The following is a 24600-nucleotide window of genomic DNA, read 5'->3' as shown; positions in this document are numbered from 1 at the left end:
GTTTGGCTTAGTGGATAGAGTGTCCATCTGTGAACCAAAGGGTCCCAGGTTCGATTCCGGTCAAGGGCACGTACTTTGGTTGCAGGCTCCTCCCCGGCCCCGGCCCTGGTTGGGGTTTGTGCAGGAGGCAACCAGTTGATGTGTTTCTCTCTCATCAATGTTTCTCTTTGTCTTTCCCTCTCTCTTCCACTCTCTCTAAAAATCAGTGGGAAAATATCCTCCGATGAGGATTAAAAAAACAAAACAAAACAAAACACACACGTTGGGAGTGTGTACTAAAAACTGTCTTACTAGTAGGAAACATTACTAACTTACTAATAGAACACTTGGCCAGGAGAGTTTGGAGATCAAATCCTGGAGGCAGGGACCATGTGTGATCCGTCTCTGCATCCTCAGAGCCTAGTGCGGGCCCAGCTCAAAGAGTCTCAACAGACAACTGTGAACAGGAAACCACCTTGATGGATGCTGAAGCCGAGAACTGCGGTCTGATTCAGGCTCTGTGGTTTAATTCTGTATGACACTGGGCCAGGGAACTTGGCCTCTGGGGGCTTTTATTTTCCTCCTCTGTACAATGCCAGGCTTTACAGACAAAGGCAAAGGAAACCGTAGAACAGCTCTGGGCTGGATTTAGGGTGAGGGGTGCCCTCTAGTGGTCTAGTGGTGTCTTTCGCTCTGTGTATTCTCACCTCCACTCCTCCTCTGCAGGATACATGATCCTGAAATGAATGTCCTTACCTGACCCTGCAAAGCTGCCTTTCCAACTTCAGGTCTCGACACCCTCTCAAATGGCTCCAGCCCTCCCAGCACCTCACACTGAAGACCTGTCTCTCTCCCCACTCACTCCATCCCTCCATCTTTCCCGGATGCAGTGTGGGGCTGAGAAGGAACCGTCAGAGTCACACGCCCCACCTCAAATCCCATGCCTGGCATTGACTGGCTATATGATCTTGAGTAGGTCCAAGCCCCCATTTCCTCCTTGTAAATGGGGTAGTAATACCCACCTCACAGGGCTGTGAAGACTTCAATAGTAAGGAGTGCCGATAGGTCACTACTCCTTTCACCGTGTAAAACCACTGAGTACTATCAATCATTTGGAACTTGTTTCATAGAGAAGGATTTTGAACTAGGTCTTTAAAACTAAGATACAGAATTCCCCAAATTTTAACATGTATTGAGCACTTGGCCATATGCTAGGCATTGTCAATTCCCCCAACTTCTCATAACCATTAGTAAAAATAAGAATAGCTAATATAATTATTAAACTCCTTCTGCTAGCCATGTGCCAGGCTCTTTACAAATTTTTCTCCACTTATTTCTCACAAACCCTATCAGGTAGATGCCATTATTCTAATTCCCATTTTACAGACGAGGAAACTGAAGCATGAAGAGGTGAAACAATTTGCTCAACGTTTCACAAGTAGTGAGTGGCAAGGCCTCCATCCTGCATTTGAAAATAGGAAGTTTCAGACACAAGTAGCTTGACTCCAGCGTCCATGCTCTGCCTGAATTATCTCATTTAATCTTCACAACACCTGCCACGCTCTACACTAACGGATTTTCATAACAATAGGTGACATTCGCTGTGTATTTTTAGACTCCAGGCCCTGAATGAATCATTTTGAACGTATTATTTGTTGAAACCTCACAAAAACTTGTAGACTCAGATGCTATTATTATCCTGGTTTTATGGGTTTGAATAAAGCCAGGTTCACAATTGATTCAAAGTCACGCATTTTAACGGTGAGCTGTAAATTACACCTACAATTGTCCAACTCTCTTCTGCCCACCAGCCTGGCCATCTCTAGCCACACCCTCCTTATTTCTTAATGTTTCTGCTTCGATCTCTCTCAGCCTGGGGCTCTCGCTTCTCCCTTAAACAGGCCCCGCCCCTTCAGCTTGAGTCCCCGCCTACTGGGCGGTGCCGTTTCCGAGCCTGTGGAAAGGACCGGGATTGCAGCAGGTCCCGCCCTCACCCTAGAACCTATTCTGATTTGTTCCGGTGCCGGGGACCGGGAGAAGGTGACACATCTATTGGCTGACGGCATCTTCATGGCAGTAAACGGAAGAGGCCGCCTACCGGCTTTCGCGCGCTTTCTTCTGGGAGTTGTAGTCTCAGACGCTCCATTCCCGGGGTGGCGCCGGTCGGACTCCGCGTCCCAGCATTCCCTGCGCGAACCCTGGAGCACTTCCGCCCCGTTGTGAAGTGGGTGTCTCGGTGGGTGAGTCCGGGTGGCGGGGCGGGGGCATCGGAGACTTAGGCTCTGGGCTGGAGACTTAGGAGGATGGTGTCACAGGGGCCGGGGGCGGTGTGAGCGGAGAAAGAAGCTTTTATGTGTGGGTGGTGGGGTGAGGGGCGGTCAGAGGATGAAGCGTCCGGAGGTGGGAAGGGTCATCGAGGGGTTGGGGATGAGGAGGGAGCTAGAGGGCTCTGGGAGTGAGGACGGGCTCAGGGCTGTGGGTGAGGACACCGAGAGCGGTTCTGGAGATGGGAGAGCCTAGAGGGGCCAGGAGACCACAGAGGGCAGGAGAGGGGGGTCGGGGGCCCAGGCAAGAAGTGGAGAAAAGAGGGCCTGAGCTTGCAGCCCAACCTTGAAAATAACGTACCAGCCCCTACCTGCCCAGCTGGAGCAGACACTTTGTCTAATGGTTGTGACTTCTGGAGCCCGGTGGGCGGGACCAGCTATTGTGTTCTGTCCCACACCGGCACTTCTTTCCTCATGCCCGATGGACGGAATGGCACGGTCCTCCAGGTGCCCAGGTGCCGTCCGGGTTCTCTTGCTTTCTTCCACTCCAGGGATCCTCAGATCCTTCCGTTTCCTTCATGTGTCTGGAATCTGCCCTTTCCTTGTCGGGTTTTGGCTGAAGCCCCCCGCCCCCCATCCTTCACCTCTCAGCCTGGACAAACGCAATGTAGCTATTGTGACCTGTTTAACCCCCAAATCTGATTATGCCTTCTGCTTTAAAAGCCTCCATTGGCACTCATCACGGATAGAATTAAGTCCAAACACTGCAGCCCGATACTCAGGGTCCTTCCTAAACGACTTTGCAGCCTAGTCTTTTCATGCCCCACACTCCAGGGCTACCAAGCTATCCCCCATTTTGGGGGGAGGCTGTTTGGTTTCCCACCTTTGTACATGCTGTTCTATCTGACACACTCCCTCCCCTCCCCTTCTCTGCCAAGAGAACGATTCTTTCTTCAGGAACCAACTCAGATGTTACTTTGTTCAATTGCCTTAAGCAGTTAAAGTCCCCCCCCCCGCCCCACCCCCAACCCCCCGGCTCCCTAAGAACTCTTTACTGCACTTTCCACATTTGATCATCATCATCATCATCATCATCATCATCTGTGATTCCTTTTCTCTCTTCCACTAGACTGTAAGCATCTCCAGGACGGGAACAGTTTCTGAGTCACCCCTGTTTCCCACTGCCTAATAAATACTTGGTGAATGTGCGAATAAAGACCATCCAGGGTGAGCTTTGCTATCTCAGGCTGAAAGGTGCTACTTCCGGTGGATTTCCAGGGGCATGAGTTTTAGTCTTCTTCCTATTATGGCTGTTTTTGCTGGAAGCTGATGGGGGTTTAAGCCAGGGGTGGCAAATACATGGGATGTGTGCCGATTCCCCTTCCTGTGCCTGGCAGACATAGCTAATGGCCACAGCACGTATTCACATGGGATTCAGAGTCCTTAACACAGTTGAATGACGTTGGTGCTTTAAATGAATCCTATCTGCCTGCTTTCTCTGCTTTATGCCCTGAAGTGTAAGGTCAGGCTGCTTAAGCAATAGCTTGGACCATCAGCCAAATGAGCTAGAAAGCTTTCGGGAACTCCCAGTTTTTTTCTCTTTGGAGGTCACAGACCAGCCTTGGCTTTCCCATGGGACTGGGGCCAATCTTTCCCATCCCACTGCTTTCTGGGCGGGTTCTTCATGTCCACATCCATACTCACTGCCCCAGGAGCCAGGATGCCTCCCCGCTCCCCTGGGTTTGTAGGAGATCTTGATTTCGACAGCAGCCAGCACCTACCCCTCATTACTTAGGGGAATCTGTACTCTTTCTAGGTTTTCCAGGAGATTGGAAGGAACCTTTGAGATCACTCAGCTAAAAGGTGGCAAAGTGACAGCCCATGCTGAATGAAGCCTATGGTCACGCTCTATTTAACCCTCAGGGTGTTTGAAACAATTGTGAGTAGGTGGCCAACATGTAAAAATCTAGAATTCTGACTTCTCTTAGAAGAATTAGAAGGCCTGTGGACACTGGGCCATGGCCCGTTGGTGCTCTGTAGTGGCCACAGCCCCCACTCCACTCATATTCTCATTGACACTGCCAAGCCTCTAGCCACTTACATTTGTGGCCGCTGATTTTCGTCTCCTTGTCCCTTTGCTCTACTCCCATCGTACTAACGGGGGAACCCGGCGTAACTGAGTAGGGTCAGGCTGTAAGCTGCAACCTAGAGGGGCTGCAGAGGCCACTTGACCTGTCCCAAGTCACACGGCTGATAAATGGCAGGAGTGGAACCAGCACCCCGACTTGCTCACTCCTGCCTCAGTGTTCCCCCCACTCTCCTCCATACCATCTTCTCAGGACTTGGGATGCCTGGCAGACCTAGAGCAGGCTGTGTGCTGTGGCTGAAGAAATGACTGGAGGAAACGAAGCTGGGCTTAGAGCAGTGATGGCGAACCTTTTGAGCTCGGCGTGTCAGCATTTTGAAAAACCCTAACTTAACTCTGGTGCTGTGTCACATATAGACATTTTTTGATATTTGCAACCATAGTAAAACCAAGACTTATATTTTTGATATTTATTTTATATATTTAAATGCCATTTAACAAAGAAAAATCAACCAAAAAAATGAGTTCGTGTGTCACCTCTGACACGCGTGTCATAGGTTCGCCATCACTGGCTTAGAGTCCAACTCTACCACTTGCTAGTTGTGTAACCTAAGTGCATCTTTTTTATAGAAACTCAGTTCCCTCCCTGTGTATAGACTGAAGATATAGTGGATTCATACCTCACAGGATAATGGTATTCTACAGGCAGCATGGAAAGTGATAATCATATTTAGCCAAAACCACAGTCAGCTCTCTGGCAAGGAGCCATTAGAAACCAACACGCTCTCAGTAAGCTGCCCGGCACAGCTGGGTTTTCCTGAACACGAGGTGGAAGAGTTGGCCTGTGTCTAGGGACCATGCTGAAGCAAGACACTGCTCACACGCAGTAGAAGAGAGGCCCAAGGGAACTGAGACCAACCTGGGACCAGCAGAGTCCCGGGTGTCATCACCACATGCTCTCTCTGGAACAGACACATAGTGGATGGAACTGGTGCACTATTTAAATCATGTCTGTCCTTCCTTGTTTGTATGGAGTTTCATATGTGTACGTTACAGATCAGTGTCAGGCAGCTCAGCACTAATGGCACTTCACTGGCTTGCCTGGAAGATTCAGTGAGATGATGAATGTCGAGCACTCAGCCCGGGCCTGGCACCATGAGCACACTCTGAGGTTGCTGATTCGAGAGAAAACCTAGGGGTTCCTGGTAGTCTCAGGGCTGAGGGGTGCCCTTGTCCATGTCTTCCCTGTCATCTGTGTGAAGTCACTCGGCTGTTGGCTGTGTTGACCTCCCTCTGGATAGGCTGCTATTTGTATGTCAGAGAGCAGCAGAAAATCTGCAGGTTTGTATTTAAAAATAACCTTTGGGACTTGCAAGTCTTCCCAGAAGAAAAGACCTGTTACCTGAGACTCTGGGCTTTGGGCCTGGGGGGCAGCTAACTGCCTGTTTTGTTGTGTTGCTTCTGTGCAGGAGCACACACTTTGCTCAGCGATTGTCTCTTAGTAGACTAACTTTTGTGAGGGTAGAGATTGTTTATCCTAGTTCCTGTTGGTTCTCTAGCTCCCAGTACAGTGCAGGGGACACGGTGGGATTCTGTAGATGACTGGTGAATCAGTCCTCGTTTGAGAGAGACACAAATGTGTTTGGACTAGGGCATGATTAAGGCTGTGGTTTTAAAAAAAATCATGAAAGGTTAATTCTTTAGCCTGCTATAAATTATCGATCTTCCATAACCCATTAGGTTTTTAATGTACCAGCTTAACTGTTTTAATAAAAGTCAACGAAACTTCCAGTGGCCCTGCTGGGTTGGGCCATTGGAAGACACTGGGTTGGGCACTGTGGATACAGAAATGAGTAAGATACAGTACTAGCCCTAGTGCAACGGAATGGGGAGCTGTCAGATCCAAGAGCAAGTAACTACAATAACGCAGGATAACATATATTAGAGGTTTGTGCCAATTGCTTAGGGAACACAAGAGTGGGAAGGCGATTCTTGGAGAGCAGGGATGGGGGCAGGGCATGATAGCGTGTCAAGGAAGTCTTAACAGAGAAGGTGACATTGAGCTGATAGCTGAAGGACGGGCAGGAAGTTGTGCTCCTAGCCTCTCCCTAACTATGTGGCGGTCTGTAGGGCACACCTTGCCTTATTTCTAGACAGTCCAGTCAGATGACCTAAAATCAAAATACCACCCTCCCTCCGTTCTCAATTCAGCCATGTCGTTCCCACGTGGAAGCGACTGGTAGCCTCCTCTGAGTGGCATTTTTGATGTCATCTAGATTTGTTGGGAACGACACAAAGGGCTCATTTTCCCAGAGAACCCAGCCTGAGTGTGGTCAGAGTCTTCATTGTGTAAAAGCAGCAGCTTCAGACGTTCACTCCGAAAGCGTTTGCTGAGCGCCTCCTGTTTAGTGCATCATGCTTATTGTGGGTGTGGGGGAGTTAAGAGTGTGACAAAAAAGAGAACTAAGCTATATTCCCTGCCACCGGTGTGGCTGTAATCTCTCTGGGGACACACATGTACACACGCCCCTCTGATACAACCTAGACAGTGGCAAGGGTCACAGTGATGGAATAAAGAGAAGAGAATTCCTTCTGGCAAGAGGAAGGCCATTTCTTTATCTAGTTTGCACAGAAAGGGCTTAACGTAATCCTTGCTTCATGGCACATCCCCATCATTAGTTGGCCATTCACTGTGTATGGAGTGCTTCCTGTGTGTGCTGAGCTGTGATAGGTCCCTCTGGAAGCCTGTGATCTAGTGGGTAGATAATTAGAAAGTCTGATCTGGGTAACGATACAGGAAACATGAGGTGGCGCGGAAGCTTGTGGCTGAGGACTAAATCTTGGGAAAGGACAATTTAAGCTGAGCCCTAAGTAGGTGAGGAAAGGGAAGAGACTGTTCCCAAAGGAGACCCCAACACGTGGGAGGGTGCAGAGGGCAGCACGATGTCGGAGCTGCAAGCTGAAGCCACCATGACTGGTGGGAGCACGGTGAGGAAAGGAGGTTTGGGCAAGGTTTGTATTTGATCCTGAGGGAAATGAGAGGTAGGTCACTGCAGGGTGTTTAGGAGGGAAGCGACATGGTCAGAGTTTGATCTATCTGGTTGTGCAAAGAATGGGTCAAGGGTGAGAGGAGTGAAGGCAGGGACATGAGATAAAATGCTGGTCAAGTGATAAATGTGATGATTTCTTTGGACAAAGGTGGTGGCCTTGGGGATGTAGATGGTTAGAAGACCAAGTGGACACAGTCTGTTGATGAGTTGGATGTGGGGGATCTTGGAGAAAGGTGATGATCAGGTTCCTGGTATAGGTAAGTTGATGGAAGTTGTGTCTTTTTGTTGTTAATCCTCAGCAGAGGATATTTCCCCTTGATTTTTAGGGAAGGGAGGGGGAGAGACAGAGAGAGAAACATTGATGTGAGAGAGACACATCAATCGGTTGCCTTCTGCATGCGCCCTGACCAGGATTGGGGGTTGAGCCTACAACTGAGGGATGTGCCCTTGACCAGAATTGAACCTGGGACCCTTCAGTCTGTGGGCTGCTGCTCTATCCACTGAGCCAAACCAGATAGGGCTGGTGCCTTTTTGGATGGAGAGCTCCAGAAGAGAGACAGACCTGCAGGAGAAAATGATGAGTTCAGTTTTTGACCCATTGAGTTTGAGGTGCCTAAGAGACAGCCAAGTGGAAATGTCTTACAGGTGGTTGGACTTGGGGGTCTTGAGACCGGTCCTGGCTGCAGTGTGGGGAGTCACAGAGATGGTGAGAAACGACAAACAAGTACAGAGTGAGAGAGGGACTTTGCAAGGGGAGCACCTTTAGGGGAAGACTAAAGCTTGAAGGCCCGGGAGAAAGGCCTTCTGGAGGGGGTGATGTTTATCCCAACGCGAGGGAAGGTCTGTGTAGAGGGGGAAGGCTATGCCGGGACCAGATCACAGAGGCTTTGATGCCAGGCTAAGGCGTTTGGCGTGTCGTTTGGGTTTAACACTGTGCTGTCTTCCTTTGTTGTGTTGGCTGCTGGTGCCAGATTGTGGTCCAACTTCCTGCTTATGGCACAGGGGCATCGCTCGGCACTCCACCCCATCCAGTGGCAGTGGTGGGTGTGAGGAAGGGGGAAGGTGAGGCTCCTGGGTCCCCTGCTCACTGTCCTTTATCTTTCTGCCTTCAGAGCCTTGGAAAGCATTTCCTCTCCCAGGAGCCCCGTGAAGGACACGCCGTAGATGCAGGAAGACGGCGGATGAGGACAGCCCAGCTGAAGTGAGGCGTCCAGGACAGAGCATGGCTGCAGCCCTGGAGGCCCAGGCCCGGGCGTCTCCCCCACCAGAGCTTGAAGAACTCCTAATTGTGAAACTGGAGGAGGACGCGTGGAGATCAGAGTCCAGGCCTCAGGAGAAGGACCATGACCCTGGCCCCGGCCCAGAGGCCTCCCGCCAGCGCTTCAGGCAGTTCCAGTACAGGGACGCATCGGGACCGCACGAGGCCTTCAGCCAGCTCTGGGCGCTCTGCTGTCGCTGGCTGAGGCCAGAGGTCCGCCTCAAAGAGCAGATCCTGGAGCTGCTGGTGCTGGAGCAGTTCCTGACTATCTTACCCAGGGAGGTCCAGGCCTGGGTGCAGGCGCGCCACCCTGAGAGCGGCGAGGAGGCGGTGGCCCTGGTGGAGGATTGGCACCGAGAGGCTCGGGCTGCAGGGCAACGGGTGAGGCAAATAGCCGGCCTCCCTGAAGTGATCAGGCAGGCAGCGGGCTGTGACTGGCTTAGTAATTTCCAAAATAATAATTATTATTGTTATGGAGCAGCTGACATCTATTGAGCATGACCGTGTACCAGGAATGTTCTAAGTCAGCGGTTCTCAACCTGTGGGTCGCGACCCCTTGGGGTCGCCTAAGACCATCGGAAAACACATATATAATTACATATTGTTTTTGTGATTAATCACTATGCTTTAATTATGTTCAATTTGTAACAATGAAATTGGGGGTCACCACAACATGAGGAACTATTAAAGGGTCGCCGCATTAGGAAAGTTGAGAACCACTGTTCTAAGTGCTTTCCATGTATTAGCTCATTTAATCCTGTCAACAATTTAACGAGATAGGTCCTATTATCCTAGTTTTGCCAGTGTGGAAACTGAGGCAGAGCAAAGACGGTAATTGGCCGCGTGGTAGAGGCAGGGTGTGAACTGAGACAGTCTGACTCTAAAGCCAGCATTCACAGCCACTGCTCTGAACCCTCCCCGGGCCGTGTTCACAGAATTTGTATGGTTTTATACTTAATAGAGTCTTTTCACATATGCGATTGCTTTGGATGCTGATAGCAGTAATGTAAGTACAAGAAATAGCATTATTGTCCCTGTAATTTATAGATTCAACCAAGTCCCCCTAAAAGTCAGGTGGTTCAGAAAGCTCGTCCCTGTGAACCACAGCCTGAACCCAGGTCCTTAGGTCCCAGGGTCATCGTTCTACCCCCTCAGACGCCTCATCAGGAACCTAGGAATGAAAACACCTCTGAGGCATGAGGCTCACATGAAATAGTGACTGACATTTATTGAACACTCCCCGTGTGCCAGACACTGTTCTAGGGCTTCTGTATATGTTGCTTATCTAGTCCACCCTGCACCCCAATAAGGCAGGTACTGTTACCATCACCATTTTTCAAATGGGTGGACAGAGACTCGGGTAAGTAACTTGCCCAAATTTACTACATTGAAAGGAAAATATTGTGGATTTAACTCATAGTCTCAGCAGTTAGCAGCCTTAGGGCTTGTTGTCATACTTGAGCCGTCTTCGGGTCTTAAAAAGGGCCTGTTAATCCCTAGATCACCACTGTCCCCTAAAGAACACTTTCTGCCCTACCAAGACTGGTCTTATGGGGCTGACAATTGGGAACGTTGCCCATCTGTGTGTAGGAACTGGAGCTGTGTGGAGAAGAGACCCGGTCCTTGAAGGCACCGCGGGAATCTCAGAGCTTTCAGCGGCAGTCAGCCCAGCACTGGCCCGAGAGACCGCCCCAGAGGCAGTGGGTGAGGAATCCGGGCCCGGAGCTTCCCAAGCATCTCGACTCCAAGATGGCGCCCCAGGCCTTGAAGGAGAGTGGTGAGTACCAAACTCAAGGAACGTCAAGGGAGAGGGGTGAGGGGTGGTGAGGAAGGGTGTATGAATTCCAGGCAAGGGGTAGAACAGTGCCTGATGGACTCACTGAGAAGGAAGGCAAGTCCGTAAGCATCGCAAAAGAAGGTGAAGTTCCCAGTGATGGCTCGTCCCCTCCAGAGCCGAGTCACAGCAGCTTCAGGCTGGGGCGGGGGAGGTGGTGACCCTCGGAGTTCTGGGCTGGCATCTCCCTCGGAGTTCTGGGCTGGCATCTCCCACAAGGCACCTCACTCAAGGCAGCTTAGGAGCCAGGCTCTCTCGGAGGGAAGGAAAGGGGAGACTTGCACTGACTGGGGAGAGTCCCAGCTGGACCCGAGCACGGCTTTGGAAAGCTGGACCCAAGCGGGTGGTTCTGTGGAGACCAGAGCTTGGGTTTCAGAGACTCTTTCTTCTTCTCAGCTGTCCTCACTCCCCGAGTCCCTACTCTCCCAAAGATGGGGAGCGTTGGAGATTGGGCGGTGACAGCTGAGTCCCAGGTAAGCTGCTCTCTGTTCTCCCCTTCCTGTCATTACTGCCCCTTTGCTCCGCTTCTTCTCTATGGCCTCCCCTCAGCAAAAGGCCACAAGGCCTGGGTGTCAGCTCTTGCTGCTTGCCCCCTGTCGCTGGGCTTCTCCTTGCTGATGCTAGACTAACCCCGTATCCCTGTGCTTCCATGACCTTTTCTGGGGCCCACAGGGTTTCCTAGGCTGTTTTCCAGGGTCAGTGACATCTGAGGTCTTTTTGTCCACCTCTCAGGAAGCCCGGGGCCCTGGAAGACGTGCCGAGAAGGAGTTTCGCAAGGAGGCCCCCGGAGACAACCGTGGGAACGGCGTGTCCCTGGGTAAGGAACTAGTGCCCTCGGAAGAAGGTGCTGGGTCCCCAAACCCTCGGTTCCCAGAGCGTTCCGTCACTCCCTAAGTCTCGTGCTTCTGTGAAGTCAGTGGATTGCAGACAGAGGAAGAAGACAAGCTTCTCGTAGCCAACACTGTGGTGGCAGGGGTGGAGCGTGGGGAGTGGAGTCGGCCGGGATGGAGGCTGGCAGGTTGGCTTCCAGGAGCCTCCCCTCTCAGGGCTCCTTCCCTTCTTTTCCCCAGTAAATTCACCACAGTGCAGGGCTGGGCCCTGCCTGCTGTCACAGAAATCCAGGCTTTTCAGCATCAAACAGGACCCAGCACTCAGGGGCGGACTGAACCAAGCCTGGGAGGCTGAGGCACTCAGCCACAGTGAGGAGTACATCTCACAGGGCTCAGGAGGCTGGAAGCCTCTGTGATCGGCGCAGACGCCTTTCTCTGTAGCCACATCTGCACGGGAAGCCAAATAGTAACGAACCGCTTCCCGTTGGGATTAGACACGCGAGGGAAGAGCAGAAGGGACAGTGACAGGTCTGACTCACTCCTGTCCATAAGGTGAGGCACCAGAAGCTTGTTGGCTGCTCGCTCGACAGTGTGACCCCCTTTACACGTGGTGTCTGGTGGAAATAACGCTCAGAGGGACAAACTGGGAAACGCTGAGCTAGATAATCCTTAGGCCTCTTTTAGTTTTAAACTATTTCTAGTTTTGTTCAAATACTTATTTAATTAAAGGCTAGATAATCCTTAGGCCTCTTTTAGTTTTAAACTATTTCTAGTTTTGTTCAAATACTTATTTAATTAAAGGCTTTCTATTTGTTGGGTTGGGAGTGGTTGGAACAGCAGTCCTTTAGCTAAGTGTTATAAAAAGTAAGGACATTTATTTTCTCACATAATTGGAAGTCCAGAGGAGGGCATGCTCCCACCACAGTACAGAGGGCTCAGCACCATCACCTCTGCTCTGCACCCTCAGTCTCAGCTTCACATGAAAGCTATTGTGTGTCAGAGTCAAGAGATGGATGCCAATGACAATTGAGGCCACATATTTCCTAGTAAGACAGACACACACACACACACACACACACACACACACACACACGGAGGGAGACAGAGTGAGAGACCTGCCCTCCCACCATCGGGTTCATTCTGATTGGGCCAGTTTAAATCACATGCCCATTTGAGGACCAATGACAGTTACTTTTGTGTGATCTGTTTCATTACAACAAAGAGAGCAAATGAACAAAGCTAACAGGTCAATGACCATTTCTGGTGAAGTGATCCTGTTACCTCTACTTCCCTCTCTAACCCCCCAGACATGTGTTGGGCTCAGCCTGGGAAGTTCTCATTAGCCTCTCGTAGGGAAGTATGTTGGACAAGCACTCTGCTCAGTAAATCATTTCTGTCATTTCTTTTTATGTAGGAGTTCTAGTTTCAAAACCAAATATCATCACCCAGCAAGAGCAAGGACCAGAATTCTGGGGTCCGAGTCGTATAAATTCCGGAAAAAGGCGCACTGCCGATTACAGCCTGGATAATGAGCAAATAAAACCAGCCCCAGCCCTGGTCTGGAGGGACTCTCAGGCGTGGGAAGAACAGTACCAATGGGACGCGGAGGATATGAAGGTGTCGGGCGTGCACTGGGGCTATGAGGAGACCAAGACCTTCCTGGCAATTTTGAGTGAGTCTCCTTTCTCTGAAAAGCTCCGGACTTGTCACCAGAACCGACAGGTGTATCGGGCCATCGCAGAGCGGCTGAGGGCACGAGGCTTCCTGCGGACACTGGAGCAGTGTCGCTACAGGGTCAAAAACCTCCTACGGAACTACCGGAAAGCCAAGAGCAGCCACCCACCGGGGACCTGTCCCTTCTACGAGGAGCTGGAGGCCCTGGTGAGGGCTCGGACAGCCATCAGAGCCACAGACGGCCCAGGAGTGGCTGTGGCCCTCCCCAGGCTGGGGGACAGTGATGCAGAGATGGAGGAACAAGAGGATGGGAACTGGGAGCCAGAGGAAACGGCAGAAGACTGTAATGGTGATGACCTGGCCACTGGCGAGTCCGTCCAGGGGCCCAGGATTGCAAGGGGTCCGGCTCTATTCCAGAGCCGTATTGGTAAGAACACAGGCATTTAATTGGATCCAGTATCCAACCCTCCTACTAGCCAAACCTCTGCTCCCCAAGCTCAGGGCACGGAAGTCTGGATTGATGCTACTGGAATGAGGCACTAAGTTCCTTCAGTCATCCTCAGACTCCCACTGTCTTCTCCTGTGACCAAATCTCATTGTACAAGTTTTCTTAGCTATAGAGACAGTCCTGAGGGACTTCAAAGAGCAAACTCAGTATTTCCCAAAGTGTGTATGGGGATGATCATAAGTTGCACGAGTGAACTTTTAATTTTAATGTGTATGAACACATCAACTATGATTTCACAGACAGTAAATTTAGATAAAGATATTGAGTGAAATATTTAACAGATAGAGCAGAAATCAAGACAGTATATAGTTGAGTAATCAGTGTTTGGGAAATAGCCAAGTCACTGTAAAAGTGGGAACACGCCCAGCCGATGTGGCTCAGTGGTTGAGCATTGACCCATGAACCAAGAGGTCACCGGTTCCATTCCCAGTCAGGACACATGCCCAGGTTGCGGGCTTGATCCCTAGTAGGGGGCATGCAGGAGGCAGCCGATCGATGTTGTTTCTCTCTCATCAGTGTTTCTATCTCTCTAGCCCTCTCTCTTCCTCTCTCTCTAAAGTCAATAAAAACATATTTTTTAAAAAGTGGGAGCACTGAAGCCTAAGAGATGAAGTGTCTTATCTCAGGATCTAAGCGAGGCAGGGGCAGAGTCAGGGTTAGAGCCCAGGACTCTAGCCTCCTTGTATGTGGTGTTCCTCCCTGGCTGCATCATGTACCTGCAGAGGAACTGAGAACAGACCACTTCCTTTTCCTTCTAAGGATTCTCAGTTTCCATATTTTTTAAAAGGAAAATTCATGAAAGTAAATAGAAGACATGTATTGAATGGTTATAGAGAGAGTCTCTTGTATCCCAATTACAGGCCTTTCCCTGAACCAATCAGCTGAAGCCAGGGGGTGGGGTCACCTGGTATAATATGGCCACCTAAGTCCTTCCCTATAGCCAAGACTCGTAGGTGTTAATAAATCTCTTAGAAGGGGTTGGGGTGGGAAGCTTTGGAAATGCCCTGAGAGGCAAGGGTATGGTTGGTGCCCAGGTACCTGGACAATTTCTGAGGGGCAGGTGACCCTGATCCCTGATAACCTAGGCAAGTCTCATTAAATCTCACAATTCTGACCTCTTCACTCCTGACAGCAGGTGTGCACTGGGGCTATGAGGAGACCAAGGCCTTCCTGACCATTCTCAGTGAGTCCCCATTCTCTGAAAAGCTTCGCACCTGTCACCAGAACAGTCAGGTGTACCGGGCCATCGCAGAGCGGCTATGTGCACAGGGCTTCCTGCGGACACTGGAGCAGTGTCGCTACAGATTTAAGAACCTCCTTCGAAGCTACCGGAAAGCCAAGAGCAGCCACCCACCAGGGACATGCCCCTTCTATGAGGAGCTGGACTCACTGGTGAGGGCACGGACGGCAGTCAGAGCCATGGGGAACATCAGAGAGGTAGCAGGTCTTCCTACGTCTGGGTGGAGCAGTACAGAGGCTGACGACCAGGAGGCCTGGGATGAGATGGCAGATGAAAATGTCATCAAACCTCCAACCCCATGTCCTAAAACCCCGCACACTGGTAAGCATGGCATAATTGGATGCCCACAAAATCTGCCAGCATGCAGATAGAGTAAGGGAGCCAGGCTTCTTATCTTGTCTCTGGACTAAAACAATGGAATTGAGTAGAAGGATTTGTGCTTTTCTCAGATTATGTCTAGTTTAGTGTAACCCCCTAAATGAGATAAGCAGTCAGGTCTAGATTTTATTGGGATTTGGTTGAGCACTTACGGAGTTTATTCAATCTCATATGACATAGGACATACTGATTTTACTAGAAGAAGGTGTTCATTATCAAATAGTGGAATAAAGGAATTGGCCAGGGAGACTGGCTGGCTGTTTGGTTGGGGCTCATGGCTCCCTTGGTGGGGTCACCAGGTCTCAGACTCCTTCCCTCAGCTTTGCAGGTCACAAATGCATGTATGCACCCAAACTTGACCAGTTTCATGTTAGCCAAATTCATAAGACACAGGATATAGATATGTAAATAGACACCAACTAATGAATGGAAAACCACATTTCTACCCATTTTTTCAGGTTTTGAGATGAGTCATGAGGATGAAGGCCAGAGTTCAGAGCAGGATATTTTTGAGGATTTGCCTGGAGTGTTATCAAAATGTCCTCCAGAAGTTGTTTGCCACCCTCACGATTGGGAGGAAGACAGTGAACATGAAAATGAAGATGAAGAGCAGGCAGGAAATCCACCACAGGAACGGTGGGAAGAATGTTCTTCTGAAGAAGACTTAGAAAAACTTATTGACCATCAAGGCCTGTACCTTGCAGAGAAATCCTACAAGTGTGACACATATGTGAAAAGCTTCAGTCGGACCTCCCACTTCATCGCTCGCCAGCAGACACACACAGGTGAGAAGCCCTACAAATGCCTCAAATGTGGGAAAAGCTTTAGTGACCGCTCCAACCTCAATACCCACCAGAGAATTCACACTGGAGAGAAGCCCTACAAATGCTTCGAATGTGGGAAAAGCTTTAGTGATCACTCCAATCTTGTCACCCACCAGAGAATTCACACAGGGGTAAAGCCCTATAAATGTGGGGCATGTTGGAAAAGCTTCAACCAGAGCTCCAACCTTCTGAAACATCAGAGAATCCACTTGGGAGGAAATCCTGACTATTGTAGTGAGCCCGGGGAAAACTTTGGCCAAAGCCCCTCCTTTAGTGCTCACTGGAGGAACTTGACAGAGGAGACAACTCCTGAACAACCTCAAAGTGCCAGTAGGAACTTAGATTCTCCTGGACCGTACAGCACCAACTCAGGGGAGAAACTTTATCGGTGTTCTGAGTGTGGAAGAACCTTCTCCAAGAGCTCTGCCCTCATTAGTCACCAAAGAATCCATACAGGAGAGAAACCATATGAATGTGCTGAATGTGGGAAAAGCTTCAGTAAGAGCTCCACCTTGGCTAACCACCAGAGAACCCACACTGGGGAGAAGCCATATAAGTGCATGGACTGTGAGAAGTGCTTCAGTGAACGCTCCAAGCTCATCACACATCAGAGAGTGCACACAGGAGAGAAGCCCTACAAATGCCTCGAGTGTGGAAAATTCTTCCGTGACCGTTCTAATCTCATTACTCACCAGAGGATTCACACGGGAGAGAAGCCTTATAAGTGCAGAGAGTGTGGGAAATGCTTTAACCAGAGCTCCAGTCTTATTATTCACCAGAGAATCCACACTGGGGAAAAACCCTACAAGTGCTTGGAGTGTGGCAAAGACTTCAACAATAGCTCCCACTTCAGTGCCCACCGGAGAACCCATACAGGAGGGAAAGCGTCGTAGAAGATAACTCCCCCCACAACAAAAGAGAAATGTGTATTTAAATCTCCCAAGATTATCAGATGTTTGGTAGAAAGAAACATTCCCAGTTTTTAAGCTTGGTGTATACCCAGGGAAGTTATCTTGATATAATCCAGGTAATTTGGCAGCGAATTACAAATGCTAAGGGTCCAAATTTGTGATTTTTTTTCTCCTGTAAAACATCTCCACTCAGTCCTCAGGCTGTCCTTACATTTGCTGTCATTTAAGGGCTTAGTCAGTGTTTGAGCCAAACTGGACGCTTAGGGGATTAGAGGCCAATCACTGGTCCTGAGCAGGGATTCCAGACCTCGCTGTGCCTTCACACTCCCGTGTGCACACATCCCCCACCGGCACACGTCAGTCTCCTGCATGGCAGTCTCTAGTTGGGGCGTATCCTCAGAGAATTTTGAGACTCTGGTGAGAGAACAGGCCACCATGAGCTCAGCAAAAAGGAGGAACAACAGTTACGTATTACTCATGTTACTAAGTCAGTGCTAATAATAGCAACAATAGCCAGTATTTATCAAGCATTTGCTGTTCGGCAGGCTCTCTGCTTAAGCACTTTATATACTTGATCTCATTTAATCCTCACAACAGCCCCAGGAAATAGGTACTAATATTCCCCCCATTTCCCAGAAAAGAAAAGCGAGGCTTGGGAGGCTGAAGTAACTTGCTTGGGTCACAGCTGAAAGTGGCAGAGGCGGGATCCAGCCCCACCTGTCTGCCCAGAGCCTGAGGTGTTCCTACCACCATGGAGAACCCCCCTCACGTTGGGGCAGTAACTCGGGCCAGGATCTCAAAGCACTTTGTAGACCACACATCCTGTTAACATTTCTCTATGAATCTAAAGGTGAAAGGTTTGGGGATGTTGATAACTGGCACTGGGCTCTGAGTGTGGATGAGTGATTCCCAAAGCACTAGATGTGAATTCCGTCTTTACAGTGACGGGCGAGAGCGAGAGGTGGGCTGAGACTGGGAAGCACATGTAGCCAAAGTGACGTTCCTTCTGATGAGACCGCTGTGGCCAGGGCAGGGGGTTGAAGCAGCTCCCTTTTCTCCGGGAGTCAGTCCTGCCCCTTGTTCCCTCTGGGTAAATCGTTAAGCTGAACCTTGCAGAAAGCTGGGCCTCCTCACATGTTCACTCATCCCTGTGTCGCTCCCGGGCCCTTTCCCTCGTGGCCGGGCAGAAGCTCTGTTCCTCATCCAGACTCTGTTCCAGCCCCGCTTCTCCACCGCTCTGTTCACTCCGTTCCGTTTGTGTCTTTACCACGGTGTGCGTGCTGATGACTCCCAGATCTGTCTCGTGCCCTGGGCTCCCCTCTTAGGAGCCCATTCGCCTGCTGACCAGCCCTACTTGGGCGACTCCTGGGCCCCTCCAGCTGCCATGTCCACCTGCTGCCAACTCCGGCCGCCTGTTCAGCACGTGCATGTACACACACTCGGACTCAGAAACATTCCCTCACACTGCCTCAGGGAGCCTTACACACTCACAGCCCAGACCCTGTCCCGCACCCACTTCTCCCTTCTAAGGGCATTTTCCAATTGGGCTGTGGTTATCCGGCTGCCGGGGAGGAGTCAGTATCTATAGTCAGAGATAGTCCCCTTACCTTAGTTTTGATCCCACTCTCCCTTTCCACCTCCCTTAACATGCCCCCCTCCCCAACACACCCAGTAGCAGATGCCAATCTTACTTTAAGCCCCTGCCACAGTCCACTTCGGGGGGCGGGGGGGGGTTAGTGCTGCATTTAGTGGTAGGTCAGGGAAGGCTGTGCAGGAGAGGGGAGGTTCAAGCTGGGTCTTGGAGCTCCCACTTCAGCCTGTGACAGCTCCCAGCTGGTTCTATACCCGCAACATCAGTATCAGCACTAACACACACACCACCATTCACCCCTCGCTCTGATTTTAGGCAAGTCGGGAATTCCCTCCAAGTGCACATTCTCGGGGGTAAAGGTGCATTCCTCCTCACCTCGCCATTCCTTCCACCACTCGCGCTGCAGCAGAGCGACAGCCTCTCATCTCCTTCCGGTGCACCTTTCACCTGGCTCATACCAGGAACCCTAGAAGCGGCCTGCGCCCAGGGACCCCATCCTGTGCTGCGAGCAGGAAGAGGCAGCAAGCTCCAGAGGCCCCTCCTCTCTGTGTGCGGTCCGTTCTCCCATTTCTCAGGGCTGAGCTGCTTCCTTCTAAGAGCCACCTGGTTAAGTCAAGAGCAGGAGATTTTGCCTAAACTCATTGTACAATTAGAATAGGGGTCCACACAGGCATAGCCTTTCTTATCAGGGCACTGTTAGCGATGCCTTTTGCATGTGAAGATGATGCTGATCATGTCTGCCGCTGCATAACACTCCTAAAGTCACGTTTGTTTTCGACATTTTCATTGGGGGACAATACCCGGTAATTGTGCCGCCTAGAGGGTGAGGGCCCCGGGAAGGGAGAGTCAGAAACAAGTCCATCTCTGAGGCTGGTTGGGTTCATCTAAGTCCCAGGAGGAGAGGAGCCACGGGCAAGGGCTGATGGCCGTTGTCACAGAACTCTCCTGAGAGTCCCTAGGCTCAGGGAGCCCTACTCGGTGCCGGGTGACATGTGACACAGGGGGAAAGGCCTCTTCTCCCTCCTTCCGTGTAGGACACGGCTTAGCTCCAGTGTTTTGGGGAATTCATAGACCAGAGTCACTTTTGCGTATTTAGAGGCAGCGGAGACCAGCAGGAGGAGGGGCCCGGTGGTGCCCTGCGGTGGAGGTGAGCAGCTTTGAAGCCCTCCCTGCGGATTCCACCTGGTGGGGGTCAGGGCAGGAGAACGCCTTGCAGACAGTACCTGAGGAAAGGGCTTGGTCATGACCACACAGACGTCCCTGACCCAACTCCACTCCTGAGGTTCCCAGAAATCAATGGCGGAGGTAAGGCCAGCCGGCTGAAGGTCACACTAAATCCATCTGGCAGGTCCTGGGGGGAAGACAACACAGGGAAGCTGGACATTTGTGATGGACGCTAGCTTCTGACTATGGAGTGAAAATGGATTCAGGTTTGGCCACCAAGGGCTCAGAGATTCAAGGTCCGATTCTAAACACACATCAGCTCTCTTGGGCTGCAAATTGTGCATCAGTCCCTGGCCTCGGTTTATGTGGCTTTGTTTTCACTTCCTTATCCCTTGTTTTCCTATGATATTAAGTACATTTCTTAAATCTTGTAAAAACCCATTTTGGGATAAAATGACCTGATAATTAAATTATACTGATTAAACTGCACACGTGTACACACACATGCACACACACACACACAGGTGGGGGGATGTTTTGGATTCTCTGGCATCTCCCTGGTTACACCAAAAGCAGGGAGGTAAAGAGGAGGGCAAACCAGTGAGGCCCAGGCTGTCAGGGAGGAGGGGCTCCAGACCTCAGTCCCCTTGTGCTGAATCGCCATCTGCCTTCCCCTGTTCTCTCTGATTCTTCAGATGTGGCTGAAGGCACATGGCCCAGGAGCCATTGCTTTTTGCCTGTGACAGGGCTCTTTGGTCTGCTGGACTCCTCCATGCGTCTACGCTGAGACATCTGTGCTGGGAAATCTGAGGCACCTGGGATGCACATAACACAGGGCCGATTATGGATAAAGGGGAGGAAGATGCTCCCAGAAGGCCTACTCCTCCCTGGCTCTGCTCATGTGCCTCCCAGTTCAGGAACAGAGCCCATACACTTTGTACTTGAGAAAGTGGGGAAAGGGGGGGACATTCTTCCCTCCTTGCTCCACCCATTCCCTTCAGTTAATACTCAGAAGCTTTGTAGCTCAAGGCTGAAGTTTTCTAATAATTGTTTACTCTTTATCCTTGTTGAATGGTGTATGGGTAACACTTTGCCTTTTAGCTTCTATTATCCTTGATTCTGATTGTGAATTAGGTGAGGGGAGATGGAGAGAGAGAGATCAGAATTTGACATGATTTTGATCAGAATCCACTGGAAACTTTGTTCCTATAGGAGTCAGAATCTCCAGTGCAGGTTCTACTACAGCAGTGGTTAGAATGCACTCATGTTCTGCACATCGTGGGGCAAAGATGACATCGGGGTGGCAATAAGTCATGGTCTCCCTGGAGGAGGACAGGGGCTTTGTTTACACGTTTTCCTGTAACTTGTTTGTAGCAATTGCTTCACCACTGACCAGATCCCCAGGGCCTGCGTCCTGGAGACAGGACAGAGGCCATGGACTCCCCCTCATCATGTGCTTTCTGTTAGCCATGGTTTGACCACATGTACAGCAGGGCCCAGAGGTCACTTACAAAATCATGTTCATCGTCTCAAGTGTCAAAGCTGACCAGCCAACCCAGGCAGGAACAAGAATTCTTATCACTCTCGATAGCCATCGAGCTGGCTGTGACCAGTCCAACTGAGAATGTGATACGGGAGAAAAACCCGGCCTGAGGGACATGCCCAGGGGCCTGGGCTGGCTATCTGTTGGCCCCCAAGTCAACAGACCCCTGAGTGTTCTTGCCGCCAGAGTTGGGGGGGGGCAGGAATATGACGGGCAGGGGCACCTAGTCCCCAGGTAGGCAGTAGGAATCACCAGGCGAGCTCTGGACATCCTTGGGGTTGAGGTCTGAAGACAAGGCGTGAGACCTGATAGATACAGGGCTCAGAAAGCGTGAGGAAGGAGCCAGATTCCAGCTCTGGGAGTTGGCCTGCACTCTTAACTGTGAGAACATTTGAAAGCTCCTTTGATGCTAATCTCACTTCCTGAACATGTACCTGCGTTCACTGAAGACTTCCTCCCTTGGTGCTTCTTCTTTTGCACCCCAATGCTTGTCAGCACCCTGGGTGACTCAGCCATCTACAAGAGGGCCATATGGTCTTTGACCTCATGGGTGCCTGTGCCACTCCATCTCAGCCACATTTGTCCTCGAACCCTTCCCCCCTTCATCTAATCAATTAAACTAATCCAGACACTAATCTCTTCTGAGCTCCAGATTTGCATAACTGTTTGGGGTCTCCTCTGGGACTCAGCAGGTCCATATTGATTTTCCCCGAGCTGGTTCCCCAGCCCGCCTCCCCTTCTTTTTCATCCCAGTCAAGAGTATCATCATCCGTCCAGTTGCTCAGGCTTTGAGAGTCACCCTTGAATCTCTTTTGTCCTTTGTCTCTCTGTCCAACCACCAAGGCATGTGAAAGAAATCTCTAAAAGACATCTTGAATCTACCCATTTCTATCCATGCCATTGGTGGGAATGCTCCTGTCTTCGTCCTGGCTAGCATCACCCACACCCGGTTGACTAGTTAGCAGCTGCCTCCTAACTATTCTAGTTTTACAGTGTCCTCCTCAGTCTCGTTCAACAGCGTTGGGCCTGAATTTGGCCTTGATGCCAACATGGTGATCCCTGGTTTCTTGTTTGCATGTACCGTCTGTTCCTTTGCCCATTCCTCTATTGTTGATGATTCTTCCTTTGTGAAAACTAACAGTAACAACACAACTGCAGCGACAAAGTTTCTTTACTTTAGCTCCAAGCCATCCACGTGGTAATGGTCTGTCCAGTTGGCTGTAGGAGTCCCAGCATTGCCCATATCTGGCCCCAGAGTGTGGGTATGAGAGCTTCCCCCTCTCTCCCCCTCCCCTGCTGATAGCCAGTGTTCTGAACCATGCCGAAGGTATGCTTGTTCCCTTGTTTTTAGCCGTTTTGAATCACTGTGTTTCAGGAATACCTCCTGTCACAGCACTGAGTTGAGTTTTACTTTGTGATCTAACCTGAAAACCTTTTTCTGTAATAGGTGAATTACACCTAATTATATTAAATGATATAATGGCTGTGTTTGTTTTCCGACCTGTCATATTACCTTTTTGCTTTTTGTCTCTATGAGTTTGACTACTCTAAGTACCCCATATAAGTGGGATCCTGCCGTTTTTGTCTTGTTGTGAATGGTTCATTTCACTCACTGTTCTCAGAGTTCATCCATGTTGCAGCCTGTGTCAGATTGTTCTTCCTCTTTAAGGCTCACTAATATTCCATTTATGTCTGTCACGTGCTCTTTGTCCATCCATCAGCTAACATTTGGGCTGCTTCACCTCTGACTATTGAGAACAACGTTGCTAGGAACACAGCAAACTGTGCATGTACTGCTGCTCCTTTGCCCAGTCCTCTATTGTCGATGATTCTTCCTCTGTGAACACTAACAATAACCACTGTAGCTACAGTTTCTTTACAAATATCTCTTTGTGATCCTGCTTTCAATTCTTTTGGGGATATCCTCAGAAGAGGAATTGTTGGATCATACGTACAGTTATTTTAATTTTTTGAGGACCCTTGATACTATTTTCCAAAGTGGCCAGGCCATTTTACATTCCCATCAATAGTACAGGTTTCCAATTTCTCTACATTCTCAGCAACACTAATTTTATTTATTTACTTTTTGATAATATCTATTTTAATGGGTGTCAGGTGTTATCTCACTGTGATTTTTGACTTACATTTCCCTAATGATTAATGATGTTGAACATCTTTTCATGTGCTTATTGGCCATTTGTGTATTTTTTTTTGAAGAAATGTCTCTTCAAGTCCTTTGCCTATTTATAAAATAGGGTTTGTTTTTGTTGCTGTTGTTGTTGAGTTGTAGAAGTTCTTAAAGTCCTGGGTATTAATCCCTTGTCAGATATGATTTGCAAAATATTTCCTCCCATTCCATAGGTTGCCTTTTCATTCTGTTGATTGAACAGTTTTACATATTAAGGACGTCCAATTTATCTATGTTTTCTTTTTTTACTTGTACTTTTGGTGTCATATCTGAGAAATCCAATGTCTTGAAGCTTCCCCCCGATGTTCTCTTTTATAGTTTTAGGTTCTATGTTTAGGCATTGGATCTGTTTTGAGTTAATTCTTGTGTATGGTGTATCCACTATCATTTTTGCTAGGAGTTCCCAACACATCATAGAGGTAACACCAAACCGTTTAAGAAAGAGATTTCTACGTTTCCACAGTTGGCTTTTAGCACCAAATATGTCTTTCCTCTCCTTCCCCAACAAACACTTGTCCCTACCCATAAAAAAGACATAAACATGTAGGAAAACAAATGCAAAAATTTATATTTTATTTGAATTCAAAAAATTTAAAATTGCTTTCAAATTCAGGAAAGTACCATAATGCAGGACCCCAGGGGGAAGCCTCATATACAGAGACAGATAAATTAAATGTATATACTGCAGACAAGCCAAGGTGTGTAGATTACATATTTACAGCACTTGATGTTTTCTGAAAACCATATTTATACATTTTATTACATTTACAAAAAAGGCTTCCACTACCGTTTACCTACAATAATGAAAAAAAATTTACACCTTTCTTTCTTTCTTTTTTGGTACTGTACAAACTTTGTATAACAAAAATATATCTCTGTACAAAAGATTTTTTTGTTTGTTTTTGTTTTACTTTTTTTTTCCCCACATGGGATGGTGATGGGTGTGTGATGTGGATGGTGGGTGAAGGGTCCTGTCTGCCCTGGTCCCTTCCAAGCCTCTGGAGGTGAAGAGAAAATGCCAGAGGTGGGAAGGGCAGTGCACAGCAGGGTGCTGGATGCCTCACCAGCCTGGGCTCCGGGGGCACCTCCTAGGACTGCACAAGGGGACACAGGAGGGGGGCAGAGGCGGGGCTGGAGGAGGAGCCCACTGGTTGTCTGAGAGGAGGGTAAGAAGGGGAAGGGAGCAGCCAGAGAGCTTCCTGCGTTTGTTTCCAGGGAAAGAGACGAGTGTGGGGTGTGTCCTCTCCCACCAAGCCCAGGGATGCTGTGAGGGCAGCA

The 24600-nt window shown here is 49.6% G+C and overlaps 1 protein-coding gene across 4 annotated transcripts; it reads left to right on the top strand.

Moving 5' to 3' along the window:
- Positions 1-2186: 2186 nt before the first annotated feature.
- ZSCAN20 (zinc finger and SCAN domain containing 20) lies at positions 2187-16990 on the top strand. Of its 4 annotated transcripts, none has more exons than XM_023758541.1 (9): positions 5005-5670; positions 7528-7636; positions 8492-9018; positions 10228-10414; positions 10868-10944; positions 11204-11288; positions 12716-13402; positions 14619-15044; positions 15560-16990. In XM_023758541.1, the coding sequence occupies exons 3-9, from the start codon at positions 8602-8604 to the stop codon at positions 16816-16818; spliced, it is 3138 nt and encodes a 1045-aa protein (XP_023614309.1). In that variant the 5' UTR covers positions 5005-5670; positions 7528-7636; positions 8492-8601; the 3' UTR covers positions 16819-16990. The 4 variants fall into 4 exon arrangements, with proteins under 4 accessions (XP_014315951.1, XP_023614309.1, XP_023614307.1 ...); XM_023758539.1 differs by having other exon boundaries at positions 14616-15044; XM_014460465.2 differs by lacking the exons at positions 5005-5670; positions 7528-7636 and adding an exon at positions 2187-2219 and having other exon boundaries at positions 14616-15044.
- The last annotated feature ends 7610 nt before the right edge of the window (positions 16991-24600 follow it).

The sequence above is a fragment of the Myotis lucifugus genome, unplaced genomic scaffold (assembly GCF_000147115.1).
Source record: "Myotis lucifugus unplaced genomic scaffold, Myoluc2.0 scaffold_131, whole genome shotgun sequence".
Taxonomy (NCBI): domain Eukaryota; kingdom Metazoa; phylum Chordata; class Mammalia; order Chiroptera; family Vespertilionidae; genus Myotis; species Myotis lucifugus.
This window is presented reverse-complemented; position numbering and strand designations above follow the sequence as displayed.

Excerpts from the sequence above, each read along its gene's own strand:
- ZSCAN20 (XM_014460465.2), top strand. The coding sequence starts at position 8,602 with ATGGCTGCAGCCCTGGAGGCCCAGGCCCGGGCGTCTCCCCCACCAGAG. Across the intron at positions 10,945-11,203 it reads CGGTGACAGCTGAGTCCCAG|GAAGCCCGGGGCCCTGGAAG; the intron begins GTAAGCTGCTCT and ends TCCACCTCTCAG. Across the intron at positions 11,289-12,715 it reads TGGGAACGGCGTGTCCCTGG|GAGTTCTAGTTTCAAAACCA; the intron begins GTAAGGAACTAG and ends CTTTTTATGTAG.